The sequence below is a fragment of the Megascapheus bottae genome, chromosome 2, assembly GCF_031878675.1.
Source record: "Megascapheus bottae isolate mThoBot1 chromosome 2, mThoBot2.hap1, whole genome shotgun sequence".
NCBI lineage: Eukaryota > Metazoa > Chordata > Mammalia > Rodentia > Geomyidae > Megascapheus > Megascapheus bottae.
Window position 1 is genome coordinate 85,524,780 of NC_143510.1, and position 24,252 is coordinate 85,549,031.

The 24,252-nt window shown below is 41.9% G+C and overlaps 1 protein-coding gene and 1 long non-coding RNA gene across 4 annotated transcripts in view; one reads left to right on the forward strand and one right to left on the reverse strand.

Moving 5' to 3' along the window:
• The window catches only part of Rfx4 (regulatory factor X4), a 129,692-nt gene that overhangs the window by 89,649 nt on the left and 15,791 nt on the right, over positions 1–24,252 (forward strand). For all 3 annotated transcript variants that reach the window (XM_090328565.1, XM_090328566.1, XM_090328567.1), the window contains 5 exons: positions 3,474–3,618; positions 5,650–5,744; positions 6,259–6,376; positions 14,803–14,922; positions 15,236–15,397. In XM_090328565.1, the coding sequence (XP_090184691.1) occupies positions 3,474–3,618; positions 5,650–5,744; positions 6,259–6,376; positions 14,803–14,922; positions 15,236–15,397 (640 nt within the window). The remainder of the gene's footprint in view (positions 1–3,473; positions 3,619–5,649; positions 5,745–6,258; positions 6,377–14,802; positions 14,923–15,235; positions 15,398–24,252) is intronic.
• On the reverse strand, positions 16,149–24,028 carry LOC150067463 (uncharacterized). The gene is made up of 3 exons (XR_016539643.1): positions 23,972–24,028; positions 16,290–16,382; positions 16,149–16,205 (listed from the first exon to the last, which is right to left on the reverse strand). It is a non-coding gene; the product is annotated as an uncharacterized LOC150067463 (long non-coding RNA).

A 24,252-nucleotide genomic window follows, 5' to 3' on the forward strand; every position in this document is an offset into this window, starting at 1 on the left:
GAGATGACAGGTGTCATCACATCTTGTGAGCTTTTCTGCCCAATCTGGCCTCAAGCCTAGATCCTCTCATTCCCAACCTCCCAAGTGCCTAGAATTAGAAGTATGATCCACATTGTTTATAAAATCAGTTGTCCATAAACCTTTTCTTCTTTTTTTTTTTTTTCTAGTCCTGGGCTTGAGCTCAGGGCTTAAGCACTGTCCTTGGACTTTCTCAAGGGCACTCCTCTACCACCTGAGCCTCAGCACCACTTCTGGCTTTTTTCTACGTCTGTGGTACCGAGGAATCAAACTTGGGTCTTCGTGCATGCTAGGCAAGCACTCTACCACTAGGCCAAACTCCCAGCAAGCATAAATCTTTTAGATATGGTCTAAGCTTACAGGATTGTGCATTTCTGTAATAAACTGTAGTCTTCAACCACTATTGACATTTTTGAAGATGCATAGTTCCTTGTGGTACAACTGTTTGTGCAGCACCCCTGGCCTCTACTCACTAGATAGCACTAGTTCCATCCACCCAACTCCAGCTATAGTGAGCAAGAATGCCAGTGTGGCCTGGCTAGTAAAATGATCCAGGCTTGAGCTATTGAGTCAACAAAGGGAAACAAGATGATTTTGCTTGTTGTGTCATCTGAAAGAGCTGAAAGCCAACCAACCAATAGAAAACATATGTTAAGCTGGGCACCAGTGGCTCACACCTGTAATCCTAGCTACTCAGGCGACTGAGATCTAAGTCTGTGAGACTTATCTCCAACAAACTCCTCAGAAAAAGCTGAAGTAGCACTGTGCTTGAGCACAGAGAGGCTTGCGCATAGAGAGGCTCAGGGACAAAGAGAACCCAGGGCCTGAGTTCAAGACCCAGGAACAGCAAAAATAGATAATATTGCCTTTTTTTCTTTTGTGGTCATGGGGCTTGAACTCTAGGCCTGGGCACTCTCCCTGAGCTCTTCAGCTCAAGGCTACCGACCTACCCCTTGAGCCACAGCATTACTTCCAGTTTTCTAGTGGTTAATTGGAGATAAAAGTCTCACAAATGTTTGTGCCTGGGCTGGCTTTGAACCATGATTCTTAGATCTCAGCCAGTAGCTAGGATTACAGGTGTTTGCCACTGTGCCCTGCTAATAGATAATCTTTCTAATAAATTGAATACAAACAATGTATTATAATAAACATAAATAATATAATCAATATTTACCAAATTTTGTAGAGGTTTTTCCAGATCAAAATTATTTTTAGAAGCTAGGCACAGTAGCTAAGTAGTGACCATACACCAAGTCTGCCCTTTAGACTTGTACAATCCTTTTTCATTCGCATCTGTTCAAAATAATGTGTTTTTGTATGGTCACTAGCAGTTGAAACTAGGATGACAGCCAAGTACTCAAATTGGCAGATTGCCCTAGAGTGATGTGTGCCTAGGCAGGTAGTGAGCTGTCCAGCTGAGTTTCTCTCAGTGGGTACTGCCCTCTTGTCCACCAGCTTGCCCGCTCTCTCTCCCTTCATTTCTCCCTCTGTCCCTCCCCCCCTTTTATGGTTGGCCCATCTCAATCACTGTGGGCTTCTGTGGGCAGGATTGCAAGATCTCTGGTAAGGTGCCGTTTGGTTCTTGGTTGATGCTAGTTATTCAAAGTTCAAGTGAGAGGGAGGGGTGTCTGAGAGGACTCTCCAAAACATAAAAAGATACCTCCACGCACATCTCCCAGTTCCTTCCCTGCCTATGGTACAGAGAAATCTTTCCAGATTTCCAAAAGACATCTTTCCAGATTCCGGCCAGCTGCGACACCATCAGGAAGTGATCATTAGCATAACAGGAAACAACCATACTTTGGCCCTATGGTTCTCCTCCCCATCCTCCATCATAAAAGAGGGAGATGGAGGTCACAGCAGGGGACCTACACCTGATTGGGGTGTCTCCCTCTGGGGTTCAGATGGTTTTGGAAAAACTTTAACCCCTGTAACATACATTTAGGGAAAAGTACCCACCCTTGTGCCATAACCATGTAAAGTGCAAGCATAAGCATGGGAATGCTTGCACAGATACATGTACATGTGAGTGTGCATGCGTGCACTTGCGCATGCACACACACACACACACACACACACACACAGCAGATCCATCAGCTAGACAGCAAAGCCAGGGTGTGAATTAGGTACGCTTGCACTCAGAACACTTAACCTGTGCATTGTTGTTTTCATTATCATTAGAGACTGTATTCATATATTCTGGGCCTCTGACCTTCAAAGAGCTCTGTAATTATTGAAGTAGGATTTTCCTTGTGCTTGGAGAGTCTAGGTGTATCAGCAGGTTGTCAGTATTTACCTTTGTCTGGAAGTTCATAAGCATTAGGACACTTTGAATGTCCTCGTGTATTTTACCTTTTTAACTTTAGGTTAACACATTTTTGAAAATGTGCCAAGTCAAGGGAACAATCCTGGATGTGTTTTTATTTGTTTTCATTGGTATTGTTCCAACTTGGCAATGTTGTTCCAAGGATTATTCTACTTTAAAATTTAAGTCTACTAATCAGGGTTTGCTGTGGAAAGTCACAGCTTTAAAAGGTAAAATGTCTCTCTCTTTCTCTGTGTCTGTCTGTCTCTCACTCTCTCTCTTACACACACACACACACACACACACACACACACACACAAACATGCTACTGGGTCTTGTATAGATTTTTTCCCTTCATCTCAATTATTCATATTTGTTTTGACATCTCAAGTTACATAAGAACAAAAACAGAAAACTAAAGACTAAAACGTTTGACATGGTCAGGCCACTAGTGGATCCCACCAATAATCCTAGCTACTCAGAAGGCTGAGATCTGAGGATCAACCCAAGCTGACAAATCCAAGAGAGAGAGTCTTATATTCAACTAACCAGCAAAAAGCTGAAAGTGAGATTTGGCTCAAGTTGTAAAGCACTAGCCCTTAGCAAAAAATAAATAAGTCAAATTGAGAGTACAAGGCCCCACTATCAACACCAACCCCAATATCTCATTATGCTAATGAGAATGCATTTGTATGAAATTTCTGAGGCTAAATCTCTCAATAGGCCCGAGAATTTGCAGGTTTCAATCCGGCCCTGTTGCTTCTCAGACACCAGAGATACACGTTATTATACCAGCAGGTATAATAACACAGCCTCATCCCACAAGTTTACCTAGAAAGCTGGCAGATCTTTGGGCTTCATCTCATTGTCCTCGGTGTGACAGGATGGGCTGAGAACAACAGCATTTAATCTGGCCTAGGCCATGTTGGTAGTCAAAGAGCAAGGACTGTGAGGAGCGATCCATGGTGCCTGGATCGCCTTGAGCTCCGATACCATCCCTTACTTTTTCCTGAGATTGAGTTTTCTTGAATTTCCAAGTCGTTTACAGAACACCACGAGCAGAGCCATCAAAAAGGCACAGAGGGAAACAGCAGGGCGGGGTCTTGACCTAACATCCCATGTACTAACGAGTGGATTGTCCGGGTGACAGGCATCTCGCACCGTGATCCACAGTGCAGACATCACGTTCCAAATGCTGGAGGACTGGCGGAACGTGGACCTGAGTAGCATCACCAAGCAGACCCTCTATACCATGGAGGACTCTCGAGACGAGCACCGAAAGCTCATCATCCAGTGTGAGTTCCCGCCAGGATCCTTCCATTTTTTGTTTTCCAAAGAAGGGAAAACACCAACAGATCTTGGTACATATTTAAGTGGTATTTCCACTCTTTCTCTTTCTCCCTGGATCCTGCCTTTCTTGGTTATTCCTGTTAAGTGAGCAGATCCAGGCAGGGGGGTTGATTGACCGAGAGAACACATTATCCAAGTGCCTGGCACATTTGGGCAGTATGCAATGTCATGGAAAGGACCCTACTTGTGACCCTGCTTCCAGACATCTCTGCCACAGTGGTACACAAAGAATGAGAATGGATAGCAGCCTAGAGCTGGTACCCCCATTGATGGCAACAAATGATTTCCCTGAATGGTTCCTGCTCTTCAAAGGCCAATGGAGCATCTGAAATGTTTGACTCTCTCTCCATCAGGGCAAAGCTGTTTTCCTGGCTAAACTAAGAACTCAGGATTATCCTTCCTCCTCTCACTGCAGCACACAGCCCACTTTTGCCCTATGAGGAAGGTTAGAGAAAAATCATTGAAGTAATCATGGCAGTTTGTCACCTGTCTCCTCTGCCGGCTTCTGTAAACCCGCCATAAGGGTGATCTCATCTACTCCACACATGGAGCCCATGAGCTCCCTTTTCCTGTTACCTCCTGAGACGTATTAATCCCTCCAAGAGCTTTACAAAGGTTCAAAATGGCTACCTAGTAGCAGAGGTGGGCCTTGAACCTAGGCCTGGTCTTAGCCTTCACCCTTAGTCACTTAGGGTTGCTTCTAAGTTGGCAGAGTAGCAGAGGCCAAAAGGAATAAAATGTAGGCAAGTTGCAGAGCTTCCGGGATCTTCCCAGGGACCACAATTTCTGATGAGCTCTGCCTTGCCTGTTTCCGGTTAGGAAGGCCCAGAGCACCCTAGCAGCACGTGGCTACCGCCAATGGACCAGGCATGGAATAGGCATCCAGGAACAAGGAGAGGAATAGAAAGACATCCAACCCCTTAGCTCTGCCCAGTAGCTTTCAGCTCAGTCCCCCTTCCATCAACACCTCTCCTAGGGAAGGAAAGGGTGATGAAGACAAAGGGAAGAATACAATCAACCAAGCTAGTTGAAGAGGCCTGGGCTGCAGCACCACCTAGGCCATGGCTGCTTCTTTCTCTCCATGAAAGAACTTTCTAGATGCTCTCTTAAAGTTCTCTTCTATTTGGGGCAGAATGGTGTCCTGGGGGGAGTTCTTTTCTTCTGCCTTACTACAGCTGACCGAGCTGTGAAGTCACCATCCCATCCCCCCTAACCCTGTCCTGTTCATCCTGTCCCATTCCGTCTGTGATGCACCCCCAATTTGGAATGCCTGCCGTACCTTAAATTTCAACAATGTACTTTGGTACTGAGGCATGCTCTCCGAATGGGTCCTTAGGGGACTCTTGGGGAGCCCATGGAGCTAGGGTATCCAGCACACCTTGTTCTGAGCCCCTTGACTCCAGTGCACTGTGACCGTGGTTTCTATCTCTTGAAGTGGGAAGAATACAGAGGGATTTGGTGCTTATGTGCAGTGCTTATGCACAGTACAGTACCTCCAGGAAAAATGAAGTAGTTAGGAAGGGACGCAAGCAAGGCTAAGGCTTGAATCTAGCTTCACAGCGGAGAAAGTTGGAACGTTACTCACCTACTAGTTCTTCCATCTATTTGTAAGATGTGAGTAATAATAGTACTTCATTTCCTTCAACAAACATCTGAGCACTTGCTCTGTACCAACTACTGTTCTAGGTGCTGGGATCAAATAGTGGTCATGGCCCCGCTGTACCCTTGTGACGCTCCTGCCCCTGGAGGGCGACTCAGGGTATTTAGAAGAGTATCGGGCACTTGGCAAGCACTCAGCCCCATCATCGGTTGGGGTTTATATTGCACCACTGTCATCACTACTGTCATTAAACAAAGCATAATAGGGCAGACCCAGCCAGCATTATGAAGAGAGAGAAAGAATCCTAAAGCAGCATCCAGAGATCTGAGTTCAAGTCCCTGCTCTTGTGACTCATTTACTTGTGCTTTCCTTACAGTGTATCAAGAGTTTGACCACCTCTTGGGGGAACAGTCACCCATCGAGTCCTACATCGAGTGGTTAGATGCCATGGTAGACCGATGCGTTGTGAAGGTGGGTGAGTGGGATCAGAGGGGGCCGTCTAGGGTCCTGCAGCCCCTCCCACAGAGCCCCCACAGTGAGCTGCCTGGGATTCTTTAGCAGACCAGGGATCTGAGGGTGAGCCTGGCTCCATCCCTGGGAGATCATGGTGGGCCAGGACATAGAGCAGCATTTCTTTTAGAATATGATTGCTAATATTTAGATAGTTGGGTAGTTAGTTGGTCATGGGGCTTTTGAACCAGGCTTGGCCACTGTCCCTGAGCTCTTTCACTCAATGCTAGCATGCTACTACTTTGAGCTACAGCTCAATTTCCAGTTTTCTGGTGATTCACTGGCAATGAAGGTCTCCCAGGCTGGCTTTGAACCTGCATCCTAAGGTCTCAGCTTCCTGAGTAGCTAGGATGACAGGCAGGAGCTACCAATACCAGAACACCAGATTTTTTTCCTATTATTTTTCAGAGACATTAATAAATGGAAAATCAAGTCAACTACTACTTGAAAAAAAAAATCATTCACTTTTTTGTAGGTAGCTGCCAAGAGACAAGGGTCCTTGAAGAAAGTAGCCCAGCAGTTCCTCTTGATGTGGTCCTGTTTTGGTACAAGGGTGATTCGAGACATGACCTTGCATAGTGCCCCCAGCTTTGGTAAGGCCCCTCCTGTCCTCCCCACACGCATATGCCTGTTCTGTGGGGGCCCCATGGTGTCATCCCCAGTCTCACTTGCTGTCTATGAGGCCATGGGACACCAGTGTGACCGCACCTGTTCTGGGGGATACTGTTAGGACTTGCACACTAAAGGTGAGGTGCTGAAGTATTCCTGCCTAAAAATGATAGCGCCACACTCAGAAAGGTGACCTGAATTTTAAAAGGAGTCAGTAGCAGCAGCCATGTACCCCTGTCGCTAGATGTACTCAGAAGTTTGCTTCAACAGGGCCATTTTGCAGAATTCCCTTGTTGTGGATGTCTCCAGACTGAGCATGGGAAAATGGTACTGAGTTTGGACCAAACAGCCCTCCTTTGTGGGTTTTGTTGTTCATTTACTACAACTGACACTTGCCTTTTCTAAAACAACAACAAAATAACTGTACTCTAGCCTGATCTCTCTAGAAGAGGGTTGTTTGTTTGTTGCCAGTCCTGGAGTTGGAATTCAGGGCCTCGGTACTGTCCCTGAGCTTCTTTAATTCAAGGCTAGCGTTCTACTACAGCTCCACTTCTGACTTATTCTGTGATTAATTGGAGATAAGAGTCTCACCGACTTCCCTGTCCATTCTGGCTTAGTAGAACCATGATCCTCAGATCTCAGCTCATGAGTAGCTAGGATGACAGACATGGGCCGCCGGTGCCCAGCTTTGGAAAAGGGGTTTTGTTTATTTGTTCTGTTACAGGCATTTCCCCCATTGTCTGACTGATCCCTGAGATTGTTTTACTCTTAAGTCCTCACATTTCGTCTTTCTAATATAACAGGGCTGAAAATGTCAACTGAGTGGTTCTGTCTCTGTAAGCAGAAATGCAACCACTAACCTGAGAGAATGCTGTGCTCCTGTGGACATGGTTCTCTGTATTTCAGCAGAGAAGGAATTGTGGGTGTTGAATCTAGGTCACCCTCAGCAAAGTGAGGTGTGGAGCCTCGAAGGCATTTACTGTCCACTTGAAACTCCCCGCACTTGGCTTCCACGTTGGAGGCATTTCAGCAAAGGGCCTTGGTAAATTTTCTGGCTAATTGTTTCAATTCTCTATTTTACTTTGCAAGTGGTTTTGTTTCTCATTATCTCCAATTAATCCAATCAGCTATAGGTTTTTGCCCTAGGTTTAATCTGACACTTTTCCATATAGGTTTTTCTTTAATGGTGTTGTCACCCTTCCCCCAGTTCTACCATACAATGAAGTGTGAAACACAAAAGCCTTAGGTTTTCTAAATTTCCCCATCCATGAAAGCCTGTGTTTACTCACTCAGGGAAGTGTTTTGTTGTGAATTTCTTTAATCTCAGCCCTGAGAGTTCTCAGAACCTTCCTGTGCCCTGGATACAGAGAGGAATTCCCTTTGAGCTGAGTGTGGCCATGTTCCCGTGACTGCTACCTGGCCAGAGCCGCCATGGATGGCATTTTGATGATTTCCAGTTCAACGCAGTTAGCTTTAGCACATGTTACCTCTTATTCTGGAAAGATCTTTCCTACATGACTGCTTTCACTTAAATGAATGGTTGGGAATTGATTCAAAATCAAAGATATGAACACACATATACTTGCCCCAGCAAGTGAACATGTATACTTTGCTTTATCAAAACCTTATTCTTCATTATGCTCACATAAACGAAGCATTCTACAACCTTCCATTGACAGGGAAAGCGCTTTCCTTCATAATTACCCAGGGCAATTTGTCTTTCTGGAACTAACAGGCAAAAGAAAAAAGAAAGTTTAGATAGAACAGTGAGTTTTTGCCTGAGTTGAATTTATGACTGAGAAACATGGTTCCGCAAAATGGGCTTATCTCTTTTGGAAATACACACTGTTTTAGAATATACTGCCAACTCAGGCAAATGGCAAGAAATGAAAACAAGCAAGAAACGGAGAGATATCAATTTGATTTCAGTCTTATGATAGTTTTCAACCTTGAGTGAGTTGAAATAATACCTGTCTCCAAGTCTGTTTGGCAAACGATCTGAACTGGCCCAGCTCATCTGATTCATTGTTGGGTTTTGCAGCTTGGGGTGACAGACAAGTTGAAAGAATTTGCAGCCGACAAAAGCCCAGCTCCCCCTTTCTCCCTGTATATGTCAAAGACCCAGTTGGTGGCTGTGTCTGGGTCATGTGCTCCCTGTATGAAAACAGCTAATTAGGAAAAAGAGCCCTCTATTCCCTGGCCCCTCCCCCAGCCTCAAGGACTGGCTCTAGGCTCGATATATCTTATAACTCCCACATGGCCCTCAGCCACGTGAATGGTATGAAGCCTGTGTGCCAGCATGGCAGACTGACCGTCACAACAATCCTGTGAAAGACCACAAGATGCTCAGGGGGAGAGTTGACCACCTCTTCCCAGAGCAGCCCCTTTCAAAGGTAGTTGTCTCCTTTCTTCTCCTTAATTCCTTTTTTGCTAGTTTCTCTCAAATTCCCTTTCATTGAAAGAGCTTATGCTCTGAACTAAAGTAGCCAGACTTTGTCTTTGTGGTAAGCAGTGTTTTCTAGCACAGTTAGTCAGCAAAGGTAGCAAGGAGTGGGCTTTTGGTGTGGATGGAGCTGAGTGAATGGAAGTTTCTATTTAAAAGCACACAACACATGTTCAGTTGATTGCTTTGATTTCCACTTAGAGGATACCTATAGAATAACTTCATTCAGGATTTTTTTTTAAATCACATGTCCATTTCTTTCACTGTATGAACATGTGGAAGGGAACACTTGTCCCTGGAAGGACTTCAATGTAAAGCCATTTGGGAAGCAACCCTGCATAAGTGAGGAGGTATGTCCCCTCATCACTTTTAGGGTTCATTTTTTTCAGTTGTAGAGTCTGAACTCTGGGCCTGGGTGCTATCCCTGAGCTCTTCAGCTCAAGGCTACCACCCTCTACCTTGAGCCACAGTGCCACTTCTAGTTTTCTGGTGGTTAATTGGAGGTAAGAGTCTTACGGGACTTTGGTGCCTGGGCTGGTTTTGAACCGTGATCCTCATATCTCAGTTTCCTGAGTAGCTAGGATTATAGGAGTGAGCCACAGGCGCCTAGCTTGGGGTTCATTTTTTACATGGTTTGTTTTTCCAGCCTAGTATCAAAGCTCACCCGCTTGGGCAGGGCCTAGGAGGCCTTCTAGAATGGTTTTCTATACTCACATATCCTGACCTGGTTCTCTATTACACAGAACCAGCTAAACTTCAGGGCCTTTCTGTTTACAGTGTCATTTGAGGGCTCACCAAGCATCAGGAGGCCAGAACTGCCTCCCCTGTATTCAGGAGAAGAAGCAGAGACTCAGAGAGCAGAGGAGCCATACAGAGGGCATGGCTGTTCTTTCTGATCCACTGCTCTGCCTCTTCTGCCTTTTTCAGGCTGAATGATAATCATAACAAGACAATGCTTAGGAAGGACCTAATTGACTTTGGACATTATATTAGGCACCTGTCCATTTCTGCTATCTACCATGAGTCCCATTTCGGCCCTCCACATGTCAGATGAGGATATGAAGTTGCAACTTGAAAGACTTGCACTAATGAGGCAGGGAAGGCTAATAATAATTACCATAACAAATATGCAGCAAGCACATACTGTCGTTTGATTCTCATGGTCATGTTACCTTTGCAAAGTAAGCAAAAATAAGTAGCTTTTCAAAGAGCTGTAAAAAGGAACTTGGAGAATTTTCTTCCCCAAGATCATGGTGACAACTAGCAGAGCTTTGTTTCAAAATCCTGACCATGAAGCCCGCACTTACTTAATTACCACAGTTAGGCTGCTCTCAGATGAACGGCAGACAATTTTTTTTATCCACATGACTGGTTTTAAATATATAGCTTAAAAGTTTAAACTGTAACGCATCCAGGACAAGAATACTACATTGGTGCAAGCAATAACAGATGCCAGAAGACAATGGAGTAATACCTTTTAAGTGTTGAGAACAAAAACTGTCAACTAGAAAATGATTATCTTGGTGGATTCTGATTATCATCATATGGGTGCTATATATAACTGTTCGAAGGGTAAAGGCACCAGACTCAAACAACTTCTTTATTATACTCTGTTGGTCTAACCAGTAGTCACAGGCCTAACAAGATTTAAAGGGGTTATACAGATATTCCCTCCCCAATTTTCAGTGAAAGGAATGTAAGGGGCCTGGTTTTCATGTGAGAGAAAAATGTGAAGCATATAAATAACCTTAATTGATATCTGATTATAATTTTTAAATGGGTCTTTATGTGTGTTTTTAAGAAAGTAAAACTAATTTATAGGAAAAATTCAACACAATAATTGAAAGAGAATGTTCAAGGAAAAATTAAAGTATGTCAAAGTGTTTTATGTAATACTCAATAACTTTAGACTTTGTTGGAAACTTTTATAGTTTTATTATTTGATAAGCTAAGTGATCATTACTAAAAGAATAGAATCATACTTTACAGAGAAAAACTAGAAGAACATGAAAAGTTAAGAGATGACAAAAACTGAAAAGACAATGGAAGGAAAAAATAAACGGTAAATATAAAAATATAATGGTAGTAAAAAATTAATAATCACAGTAAATGAAAAATATCTCTTCTCTCAAGAAACACTAGATACAAAATATTTTACAGGTTTGTTTCCTTAGACTTATAAGAAATCCTAGTTTTTGAAAATAAACAAGAAATTGTGAAAAATAGTATTTAAGAGAATAATAATGAAGAATGAAAGCAGTCATTCTTGCTTCATTCTTCTTTATGTAGCTAGTCTCTCAATTTCACTATTGGCAAGAACAGTAGAGGGCCAGGCCTTCTAATACTATCTAATAAATAAACAAGTACTAGAGATCTTAGCAAAGGAAAGATAATTTATAAATTAGATTCACAATAGCAACTGAGACTAAAAAATATCAATAAATAATTCTATCAAAACTTATTTTAAGATCTTCAGGGCAAAAATTTAAAGGCTTTGGGAATACATCATGTTCATATTTGGAAAAACTTAATGTCAGAATATGTTAATTCTCTTCAAGCTAATTTATACATTCAGTGGAATGTCAGCCTAAATTTTAGGAGCTATTTTTCTCTTTGATTTTTGTAATCTCTTCAAATATACATGGAAAAGCCAAAGTAAACTAGTAAACACATTACAGATATAACAAAGAACAATATGACTTGCTTACCTGGCAATCAGTTTATTTGCATTATCAGTGCAGTGACAGACAAGGTTAATCACCATTACCCTGCTAGCTCACTTCCTTGTTATTCTAGATTTCCTAATAATGTGCTCATGTTGCTATTGCTCAATTTGTCATTTGCAACTGAGGTTTTCTCCTTGAACCAATTCATGGAACTGCAACCATTTTAGGGATGACAAGATTCATATTTTAAATTTCTGTCTAGTAAGTCTATTGTAAATAAAGCTAAAGTATAAAAGCCACCAATAAAGAGAATGGATTTTACAATACATATGAATATCGAAAGGTTAAAATACTGAATCCATAATAAACTAAATACCATCAATTACTGAAGTATTTAAAAGACAACGACTCTACTGTCTGGGAGTATGCCACCATTGATAGAGCACAGAGGAAGCACACAGACCTGAGTTTGAATCCCAGTATCACCAAAGGGAGAGTTGGGGGGAGGGGAGACAACGACAAGAGAAAAATGAGGAATAAACAGTTCACGAAAGAGGAATTCTGAATGGACAATTATATGAAAAGATGAGTGGTTAGGATAAATTAGAATGGCAATAGTCTATACCCTTACAACTACCAAGCATTTACAGGTATACAATACTGGTAAAAGTATGAGCCACTTTGGTAAGCAGTTTGGCACTATCTTTGTTCCCTTGGACCCAGCAAATCTATTTTTACTCCTAGATAACTAGGGAACAGATTTTTTTTAATATTCACTGTAACCACTTTGCAATGATGCAGTGTGTACACAACCTACATTTTGTAAACAGGATCTCTTCAACAAGTGTCTATTAAAATTAGAGCTCTATGAGTCCATGTGGGTGGATCTAAAACACACAAAGATGTCAAAAGCAAGTTGCAGAATGCTGTGTAAACTATTATTCCATTTCCATCAAGTTAGAAAACAATGCCATATGTTATTTGTGGCTCTATAAATAACTGTAGCAAGGATATAAATGCAGGTGACCAATCAATTACAAATTCAGGACAGTGATTGCTCAGGGCAGACTTCAGGGATTAAGGAAGATGGCACAGGGAAGTTTTCAGTTAAAATAACTGATTAAAATGAAGTGACATGTTAAGATATAATGAAACTAGATGGCAAGTATAGAGCTGTTGATTTTAAAATTCTCTGCTTCTCTATAAACGTTTGAAATGTTTCATGGGAAGAAAAACATTTTTACATTCTGTAAAACCTAGTCAATTACATTACCATATATCACAACAAGAAAAATCTCTTTAGTCCTTACCCTGATCTCTTTTTGCTTCACGGACTCTAATGATCACTCCCTAGCCTTCACTTACCCCATTTTATTAAGTGAAAATGATAATCCTTTCTTCAGAGTATTGTTGGAAAAGTCAAAGAATTTCACCCAGTATATGTGGTAGACTTAGTCAATACTTGCTCATTTGACTCATACATCTGACAAATGTTCAGTAGGTACCTGGCACTGCTTGGTACAGAACAGTGGACAAGACAGATAAAAATCCCTGCATATAGAGCTTACAGTCTGGAGGAGAAAGGCAAGAAATAAAAATTTTTTTAATGTTAAATGCATGATTTGGTAGATGGTAACAATGCAAAAGACTGAAATAAAGCAGAGAATGTTAGCTTCTCTCTCTCTCTCTTTCTCTCTTCCCCTTCTCCTTCCCTCTTTTCTCTGTCCTTCTCTCTCACTAATCTTTATCTCCCTTTTATTTTCCTTTCTTCTACTTGGCACTGCCCCTGTGACCATGACATGCTGGCACAGAGCTACTTATTGCCCAATAACCTTATTGATGGATTTCAGTTAAGGACACTGTAGCTGCTGTGAAGTCAGTGACTGAGCTTCATGCATCCTTCATACTCAGAATATATAGCACAAGGGCAAACAGCTGGCAATAGCTCTATAAGCACCTATTCAAGGCTGATTGCAATCTTAAGGGATAGGTTGGGGATGTAGACTATTTCCAAGGTATCTGCCTGTACCAATTAGCCTAAAGCTATTCGTTTCATCTTCTAGGGTTTTCTGTTCTTATTCAATATTTCATAGTTGTTTTATTTTCTGTTCATGTTTGCTTCATGTTTCTATTCATGTAGGCTTCATTTCTCTCATTGTGGGGATCATTTGATTGCATTATGGCTGAAAAGGAATGTCAGGAACAGTCTTCAGTTCAAAGCCTGGTCCTGCTACTAAACAACTTAGTGACTTTGACCAGTGACACGGCCTCTCTAAGCCCCAATTTCCTCCTTTGTCCAAGACAATCATTGTTATCACACAAGTTATGATGAGGATTAAAAACAATAATAACCTATTGTGCCTACCAGAGTGATAGCAGAGAGCAAAGGCATAATAAGTATTTTATTTTTGACATTTAAAAGGATGAGGGAGGGTCACCAGAAGAATAAGGAATAGAAATGTCCTCCCTTTAAATGGACTGTCTGGGATATAAGACTTTGAGGGCACAGAAACTAACATGTAGGAAAATCTTTAAAATGAGAAAATGAGAAATATACTTGTTACCTTACTTATGTGTCATCCTTCTGTTCATCACCTTTACAATAAAATTTGAAAAAATAAAAATGATCATTCATATCCCCTTTTATGAAATTACCCTCCGCTGAAAATGAAAGTAGTACACAAAAATACAAAATGTTTCCAATTCAATATGTTTTCTATGGACCATGTGCTAAACAAAGTCTCAGAAACAGTTGTTGCAAATGTAAAGCTTCAATTTTACTCCTAGAATTATGTCAGGCATATCGGTAGATGCCAATGAATGAAGATTAAAAAGCAATAATGAACCAACAATTGCTTATAGAACAAGAGCAGAGAGCAAAGGCTCAATAAGTATTATTTTATTGACATTTAAAAGGATGACGGAGGGTCACAAGACATTCCACAGCTATACTTGAAGGCCAGTGGGATATTATATGAGCTATGTTTATAGAAGAAAGGGAAGTGAGTTGACAACACATCAATAAAGTGAGTGGTGCTGAGATCAGGAGGAAGCTCTTGGGTATATAGAGCTCAGCTGCATTGGAAAAAACAATGTCTCCATTAGGGTGGTGTAGGTAGAGCAATGGATTCATGGAATTGAATAAGAATACAGAGAAGAAACCCCACTGACCATATGGATATCATTCATAATGGAGCAAAGAAGTGAGATGCTTGAAGCATGGCTAGAGAACACAGTTGCATGTGCTGTTGACTAGGTGGAGAGGGACACAGGGACTGTCACGCGTTTCTTTTCTCACCAGGATCCTTTCACCTAATTCACTTGATGTTTGATGACTACGTGCTCTACCTACTAGAATCTCTGCACTGTCAAGAGCGAGCCAATGAACTCATGCGAGCCATGAAGGGAGAAGGAAGCACTGGTAAGCCGTGTCTCGAAGGGAGCAGCACTCTGTGCCAGTCTGCATCCCTACATCTGCACTGTGCTTCCTTAAGGCTGTGTACCAAAGAGTTTCATTATGGTAGCGTGAAGCCCAGGATGTCCTTTTCCTCTTGAAGTGGGCACGTGTGTCTATGGGGACAGACCCAGTGCCATCCGTGTCGGGAATAGGAAAAGGACTTTAAGCAAGGAGGGAATGACAAGACACAGATGCCAAAGTATTTTCAAAGTTCTTTAAAGACAACTTTCCTTGACATGTGGCCCTAAGAACCCACCATTTTCTTTTCCGTTCACAGCGGAAGTCCAGGAAGAGATCATCTTGACAGAGGCTGCTCCCCCAACCCCATCCCCAGTGCCATCATTTTCTCCAGCAAAATCTGCTACATCCGTGGAGGTACCACCTCCCTCATCCCCTGCCAGCAACCCCTCCCCCGAGTACTCCGGCCTCAGCACTACAGGTAATCAAGGGCCTCAAAAGCTGTGGGTGGGGAGTAGGTATGGAAAGCAAGAGCTTTCTGGGGGAAAAAAATGCCAAAACTTAGCATGATCTTAGATTTGTAGATGACTTGCTGATACTGATTTATTCACTGTTACATCTTCCATCTGCTGCTCTTTTCAAGTTGGCAGATTAGGTACATGATAAAATCTCTATGACTGAAATGATCAAAATGATGTGAAGTTATAACATAGGCATTCTTAAAATTAAAAAGGGAACTCATCATGAACCAAACATCAGGCAGTTCCACTCGGAGGATGTGGCACAGACAGAAGCCATGTGGCAACCCTGATCGGGGCAAGGATTGTGAATAGAGTTGGTCATGAGCCAAACTACTTTGCCCTTGGCTGTGAGACCGATGCTTCTTTGGGGCTGCTCTGACGGAGACCTACAGAGTCAAAGATGCATACATATCACTTCCACTTACATTTCATCGACAAGGACTTAGTCATGTGGTCTCTCATAGCTGCAAGAGAGGCTGGGAAATACAGAACAGAGGGAACCCAGCTACCAAAGGGAAATATGTCAGGGACTTCTCCATCACACCTCCTAAGTTCTAGCTGTCTGGATCTAAACCGGTCCATTCCTCCCCCTATCACCCATGTCCCCTGTTCAGGCTCTCCTTACCACTCAAAAACTCTCAGGCTCCAGCTCACCTCCACTTGTCCACTTCCAAACTGCCCACAAAGTTATGTTCGTGAAGCTCTTTGATTGCTGGTATTGCTTAGCAGGCTTAAAAGGAATTTTGACCAACAGACCAAGTTTATTCACTGAAAACAAAAAGGGAAAAGAATTTAATCACTATTTACAGCCAATCGGGGGGTCTGATCTTGCAATTGTCCTGGATCTCTTACCTTCCTTAGGAAAGATCCAGAAGAGTGGGAATAGCCCAGAGACATTTACTTGAAGAATCGCAAGCATCACTAGGGACACACGTGGTCTTACTTCTGAAATAAACAGGGACATTATGCAACAGTTAGACATCATGAAGCTTGAAGCAATGTGAGTCAAACACTTCTCACAGTGTGGGACCATATCAGATGAGGGGATTCTCTGGAACTAGGATGAAATGTGCATTCGATTGTCCTCATAATTCCCATCCAGCCTGGTGAGTCTGTCTGGCTTTCTTCATAGCAATTTGGAGGCCTTAAGGTATGGCAGGTGGGGTAATAGTTATGGCCACAGGAATACCATAAATGTATGTTCCGAGATTTCCGCACAATGTGTTCAAGTCATAAAAGTAGCTTCTTAGAAATACAAATGTGAAACAGGTTCTCGTCAGATGATTGTAAGCTTTGAAGATTTTGGCACATTCCAGCTTTGTTCTCAGACTATCTCCAGGGAGTATTAAAAATGTCATCCTACATAAAAAATATATATATATATAATAATTTTCTCGAGTACCACTTGTGAAATAGTCCATGGCTAAATGAACCTGAATCTTGGCATGCTGTGGGTCATAGTCTTCCCAGAAATACAAACAGTTTTACAGACATGGAATAAAGAACAAATTCTTTATTTATAATCTATACCAAAAATTAGAAAACTTATTGTAGTACTGGCTTCTTAAATTGGGGGATTTGTCCATACTTTCTTGAGATAATACTGTAGATTGGAAAATGATTATGTAAATCTTACAAAATGCATTTCCATACTTCATTTCCTCAAAAAAAAAGTTAACTCAGCATATGGCTTTCATACCCAATTAATTTTTATTTCTACTTTTAAATGATTGTTTGACTTATATCCCACTTACTTTCCAAAAAGTTTCTAAAGTATGTTACAATAAAAATAATTTTTTTTTTGCCTGAAGGATCCAAACCAGGAAGCAAGAAATATAGAAAAGGGGAGGAGAAAAAAAGTGTTGCTAAAAATGCTTTTTAAGACTTTAGGTGCAATTTTATAGGACCTAGTTTACTTTGGTGGGTATCGAGCATACTCTTGAGTATCACTGATCAAATGATGTATTACCAGGTTTGACTGGTTGCTAAGGCCAATCAGGTATTTGTGACTCTTCAACAAATCAATGTCTCTCTTTGTATAGCCACTTCCTTATTTTTCAGTGATGAAAAGGAGAAACATATCATGTCCTCTTTGTGGGCACAAAGCAAAACAGCCAGTTGTACATAATCTTCTGACATCCTTAGATACAAGGACTAGGGAATACAAAGTAGTGATGATAATGAATTGTGACTCATTAGGAAAACAGTCACTCTGCTTCTTCATGGCTATGTCTGTGTGTCTCAGCGGGTTTTCTTAACAGTGTACTTGTTCATTGTTTTTAAAGGGAAGGGGGGAAAAGGAGAGAAGGGGGAGGGAAGAACAAGGGAAAAGGAACTGGGAAGGAAAGGGAAGGGACGGAAGTGTCAGGTACCTAAAACGGAATCCTAAATATGATGAGTGATGATTGGGTTTAGTACCATCTATGGAAATGCCATGGTAAGAGATGAGTTTAGGAAGTCTGAGTTCAGGAGCAGTGGCTCACACCTGCAATCCCAGCTACTCCAGAGGCTGTGATTTAAGGTCTGCAGTTGAAAGCCAAACCAGGAAAGAAAGTCTATGAGACTTTTATGTCAGCCAAGAGCTGAAGTGGAACTGTGGCTCATGTGCAAATCTTGGGCAAAAAGCGTTAGGGGAGAGTGTTCAGGCCCTGAGTTTGAGTCCCAGTGTTCACACACACACACACACACACAAAGAAAAAAAAGAAAAGGAGACGAGTTAAAGGATTTAGTTTAACAAATTTCTACAATGTAAAATCCACCGATCTTTTCTTTTCTGGAGGGGGGGAGTGGGGAGCAGTCATGAGGCTTGAACTCTGGGCCTGGGCACTGTCCCTGAGCTCTTCAGCTCAAGACTAACACCCTACCCCTGGGCCTGGGTGTTGTTCCTGAGTTCTTCAGCTCAATGCTACCACCCTATCCCCTTAGCCACAACCCCACTTCTCATTTTCTAGTGATTAATTGGAGATAAGAGTCTCAGGTTCTTTCCAACCTTAATCCCCAGATCTCAGCCTCCTGAGTAGCTAGGGTTGCAGGCGTGAGTCACCGTACCAGCTTTCTTTCTTTCTTTTTCCTTCCTTCTTTCCTTCTTTCCTTCCTTAGTTTCTTCCTTCCTTCCTTTCTTTTTTTCTTTCTCTCTTTCTGCTTGTCACTACCCTCTCAGCCAGGCAAAGTTCAGCAATCTTAACTGTAGGGAAAATAGGCTCTTTTTCCTTCTCAAGGAACTTGTCAAATGGTGCCAAACTAATCAATCTACTGAGCATGACTTAGGGCTTGCAATTCTTTAATGTCATGTAAAGCAAAACGTTGAGTTCTGCCTCTCTCTGGGCTGGGCCACAGAAAGGCTCTAAAACTCTAGTTTATGATGTCATTTTAAACATTCCCTCCTTCAGCAATGACAATAAAAGTTAACTATTAAACTCGTGGCTTCAACTTCCCTACTGTGGATTCCCTGCAACACAAAACCAGCAAATTAAAGGATTGGGATGTTAGTGTGCCTATGAAACAGAGGCAAATTCCCCATAAATGGCCCTAACTGTAGAACATCTGGCCTTCCCAGCTGCAGTTCCTCTACAGCAGTTGAGGATGTAACAAAGATAACTGACCCCTAGTCTTTTCAAATAACAAAAGCCCAGTTATTCCGAGGACGGCTAAACTGAGTGGGCCATGGCAGATCTTCGTGACTCATTTACAGTGAATTTTTCCTCTTTCCATCCCAGCTCCTTCCTCTTCTTTAAAAGAACAGAATTAGAAGAAATAATCAGGGACTAGAAACATATGGTGTAATGAACCCTTTGACTCCCTTACATCGAGTCTTGATGTTGAGACCTTGGAAATGCCCTTCATTTGTTCATTTATTCATTCATTAAGTAATTGCAAATTCTTTGTCTAATCTGTGCCCCGGCCTGGGAACACAGAAGTGACAACAACTAGAAATAGTTGCTGCCTTTGTGGTATTTAGATTCCAGTGGGCAAGAGTCAATTCAGCCAGAAGCCAGAATCCAGTGGCTCACACCTGTAATCTTAGTTACTTAGGAGGCTCAGCTCTGAGGATCCCAGTGGGTCCCAATCTGGGAAAGAAAGTTCACGAGACTCTGGTTTCCAGTTAACCACCAAAAGGTCAGAAGTAAAGCTGTGGCTCAAGTGGAAGAGTGCTAGCCTTTGGGTGAAAAAGCTAAGGACAACACCCAGGCCCTAAATTCAAGTCCTAGAACCAGCACATACATGTGCACACACAGAGAATCAATGAAGAAGTAAGCAAACTATCATGTAAATACGTAATTCTAAATATTCTTAAGTGAACATAATGGTGTGTTATGAAAAATATAAAAAGGGGCCTGTTTTGGTTGGTGGTCACACAGCACCTTTCTTTTTTTTTTATTGTGATTAATAGAAGGGTTACATTATATTCACCAGATAGAAGGTGCATAACTTCACAAACATTGATACCCTTTCTCATGACATGGTCCCCATTTCCCTCCCACCCTCCTCCCGCTTATCTTGATTTCCCCCCTTCCCTATCCAATTTCAAATAACCAATTAAGCACATATAAAATATATCAGATAACAAGGTGAAATATTGTAACAATATGAGATAACCAAGGGATGGCAAAAGAGATGAGAGATAACATAGTACATTAAGAACAACAGTCATTCATTATATGGCTTTTGTTTCCTTATCCTGGAGGTCCTTACATTTAGTGTCATACTATTTGGCCTAATGTCTCTAGATTTTGTTCTATTGTAAATCTCTGCTAGGAGAGCACAAGGTTTCTACTGATTATGACAAGTGAGGGAGACTATTGGGCCTATGTTCCTTTAGGTCTGGTCTACTTCACTTAATATGATTTTTTCTAAGTCTTTCCATTTCCTTACAAATGGGGCGATGTTGTTCTTTCTGACAGCAGCATAGAATTCCATTGTGTATAAATAGCACATCTTGATCCACTCATCAACTGAGAGACATCTGGGTTGGTTCCATATCTTTGCTATGGTAAATAGTGCTGCAATGAACATCACTGTGCTAGTGGATTTAGTATGTCCTTGTTTCTGGACAATTGGGTAAATGCCAAGTAGTGGAATTGCTGGGTCATAGGGGAACTCTATGTTTAGTCTTTTGAGGGACTGCCATACTGCTTTCCATAGTGGTTGAATGAGTTTACACTCCCACCATACAACGGACAAAGGCCTCATATCTAAAATATATCAACAGCTCAAAAAATTGAATCACTCCAAAACTAACTAATCTCCAAAGAAACAACCACCCCATTAAAAGATGGGCCAATTTTAAAGTCATTTAGGCATATGAAGCTTTATGTCTCACCTAGTAATATAACCTTTCTTGTTTTTCTTTCTTTCCCTTTTGTTTTTTAATTATTACTACTTGCATGAAATAGTGATCAAACAAAAGAAACACGTTTTTGATTAGAATGTTTGTTTCAAATTTCAGAAGTTACTTTAAAGGAAATTAAAAATATTAAATACTTTGAAATAAAATAAAAGATGGGCCAAAGACTTAAAGAGAGTCTTCTCTGAAGAAGAAATAAAAATGGCCTATAGACACATGAAGAAATGCTCGACATAAAAGAAATGCAAATCAAAACAACTCTAAGATTCCACCTCACTCCAGTTAGAATGGCCAGGATCAAGAAAACTAATAACAACAGATGCTGGAGGGGATGTGGCCAGGAGGGATCAGCACTACACAGCACCTTTCTCTAAGGGGGTTTACCCAAGACTGAGGAATCCTAAACAGCCAGCCACATGGAATCTGGGGGGGGGGGGGAGTACATTGCGAGGCCTGAAGCAGAAGAGAGCTGAGCATGAGGACTGGCCTGTGTACAAGGCTAAGGAGCAGGTGAGGAAGTTATAGAGACAGGTAGAGGTGGCACCATGAATCCCCCTCCCTGAGGATCGGAATAGACAGATAGTGGAACACATGGAGATACAGCAGTAAGTAGGTATAATCTTTCCCTGACTCCACCTTGAAGGTTGTAGGAAATGCCCAGTATCATAGAAATCAAGCAACATTTGTCCCAACAGAGCTTGCTACAAGGATGGAAATGAGTCTTTTCCTGTTGTTCTTATTTTTCTCAAAATGCTAGCTGTTCAAAACAAGCCTCTAGCTACATGCAGCTCCTGACGATTTGAGAACTGAATTTCCCACTGGATTTGATTTTAATCCATTTAAGTTCAAGTGGCTTAGTCACCACATGTGGCTACTATATACAGTAGAGCCAACTCTATAATGACATCTCAGAAAAGCTTAGATGAGCTGGAAACTTGACAGAAACATCTATGATGGCTCATAGAACCCTAGTGTGAAAAGGTTCAAATTATTTGGTTCAAGCTATGAAGGAAAAGTTTGGAAAGCACCATCATTAGCAAAATCTTACCATTTCTGGGCTGGGAATGTAGCTGAGTTGTGGAGCACTTAATATGTGCAAGGCTATGGTTTAATTACCAATACCGATGCACACAAAAATTAATGACAACTGAAGATGTATGACAGACAATGTATTAAAGACCTTTACTGCTACATGTGGCCCATGCACTAAAGGTGTTATTACCATTTCAAAGCTGTGTATACTAAGCCAGGCGCTGGTGGCTTACACCTGTAATCCAAGCTACTCAACAGGCTAAAATCTTCAGCTCATAGTTCCAAGTCAGGCCAGGCGTGAAAGTCCACGAGACTTTTACCTCCAATTAGCCATCAGAAAACTGGAAGTGGTACTGTGGCTCAAGGTGGTAGAACACTAGTCTTGAGCTAAAGAGCTCAGGAACAGTGCCCAGAGGTCAAGCCCCACAACAACAACAAAAGCCAAATGCTCCACTGCTCCAGAACCTACATTTTAATATGATGGCCAAGAATTCAAATGCACAGAAGTGTATGAAACATGGTTGTTGTGTAAAAGTCTAGAAGCTTGGCAGAATTGAGCTCAAATCTTCCGTCTACCATAGGACCCAAGCAAGTCCTTTAACTTTGGGGTCCTCAATCCTAGTTACTTGGGAAGCTTAGAACAGGACAATCACAGTTTAAGGCCAGCTCAGCCTGAAAAATTTGAGAAAGGCCTGGGAATGTGGCTTAGTGGTAGTGTACTTGCCTTGCCTGCATGACTCACTGGGTTCAATTCCTCAGTACTATGTAAACAGAAAAAACCAGAAGTGGCGCTGTGGCTCACGTGATAGAGAACTAGCCTTGAGCACAGAGAGGCTAAGGACCGGGCCCTGAGTTCAAGCTCCAGGTCTGGACAAAAAGACAAAGAAAAAGTTGAGAACCCCTTTTTCAGCTCGTAACTGGATGCAGTGGTGTGGACTTGTTTTCTTAAGCAGCATGAGAGGCTGAGCTTGAGAGGATCACAACAACTCTGAAAGATTCCATCTCAGAAAGAGAAGCTGAGTGGAGTGGTGCTTGCCTGTCAACCCAGGTATGAGAAACCTAAAGCAAGTGGGTTGCAGTCCAGGAATGTATATGAGCAGAGCTAAGTCCCTCTTGCATTTATGACCAATGCTAAAAGGGCAGGAGGTACACCTCAGCTGTAGAATACCTACCTCCTAGCAAGCTTGAGGCCACCACAAAAAATAAATAAAGGAAACTAGCATGAGCTCTGGTTTATGTTGGATGATCATTAATTTATACAACAAACCATTATTGACAGGCTATTCCACTCCAGGTGCCTTTCAAAACAAACCCTGGCTTATTTGTTGGAATGGTGGATACTTGGAATACTAGCTACTCAGGAGGCTGAGATATGAGGATCACAGCCCAAAGCCAGCTCTGACAGGTTTTTATTTTCAATTAACCACCAAAAAAGCTGTGCATGGAGCTGTGGCTCAGCCTTGAGCAAAAAAAAAAGCTGAGAGATAGCTTTCAGGTCCTGAATGCAAGCCCCAGTACCAACACACACACACACACACACACACACACACACACACACACACACACAATTGTTGGGGAATGGGAAGAGAATGAACCCCTGTTCTCATATCACAATTACAGTGCGATAAGGTAAACAGCAGCTGCCCTAAAAAGTGAAGGGTGTCCACCACTAGCCTCAGACTTTAAATGAACATGGATATGAGAATGCTGTGGTGCCTGAGAGATTGGACAAAATAAGGGAATTAGACAAATAGGAAAGGGTTGTTACTGTTTCACCAGCAAATAAAAAGCATTAGAGCCATCTTAAAACTTAAGCACAGATTTTCTTTCATTGGCTTCCTTTAAAAGGCTGCAGTAGCAGCACAATTCTCACTGGAGGTCCCAGGGGTAGAAGAAGGAATGTGAGGGGTGTTCTTTTCTCCTCCCCAGGCAAAAAGCATTTCTCACCCAAGCCGGTAGGTGTTAATCTGCTTAAGCCTGCCTGAGTGGACACATTAGATTGCTGGCACATGGCCATTTAGGGGTTTTGTTCCCTAGACCACAGGGGCCCATTTTTCTAGGAGTTCCACTGGCTTTTTTGTTTGATAACGTCTATTTCTAGCCACGTTTGTTCCTGCAACAACAAATTCAATAGGACAAAAATTTACTGAACACCTACTATTTGGCAGACCCTCTGTTGGGGATACAGAGATGAATAAGGAACAGTTGTTGTGATCCAGGGGTGCAGATAGCAATAATTTATGCATTCTCTCAGGTGATGGCTGAGGGGATTGTGACATCATCCTACTGCTCAAAAAAAAATCCTTTGGCTTCCTTACCTGCTCCCCTTACCTACACACCTAAGGTCCCAGAGGGTACATGGCTTAACTACTTACTTGTTTTGGCTGACACATTGTTTCCCCAGACTTCACACACACACACACACACACACACACACAC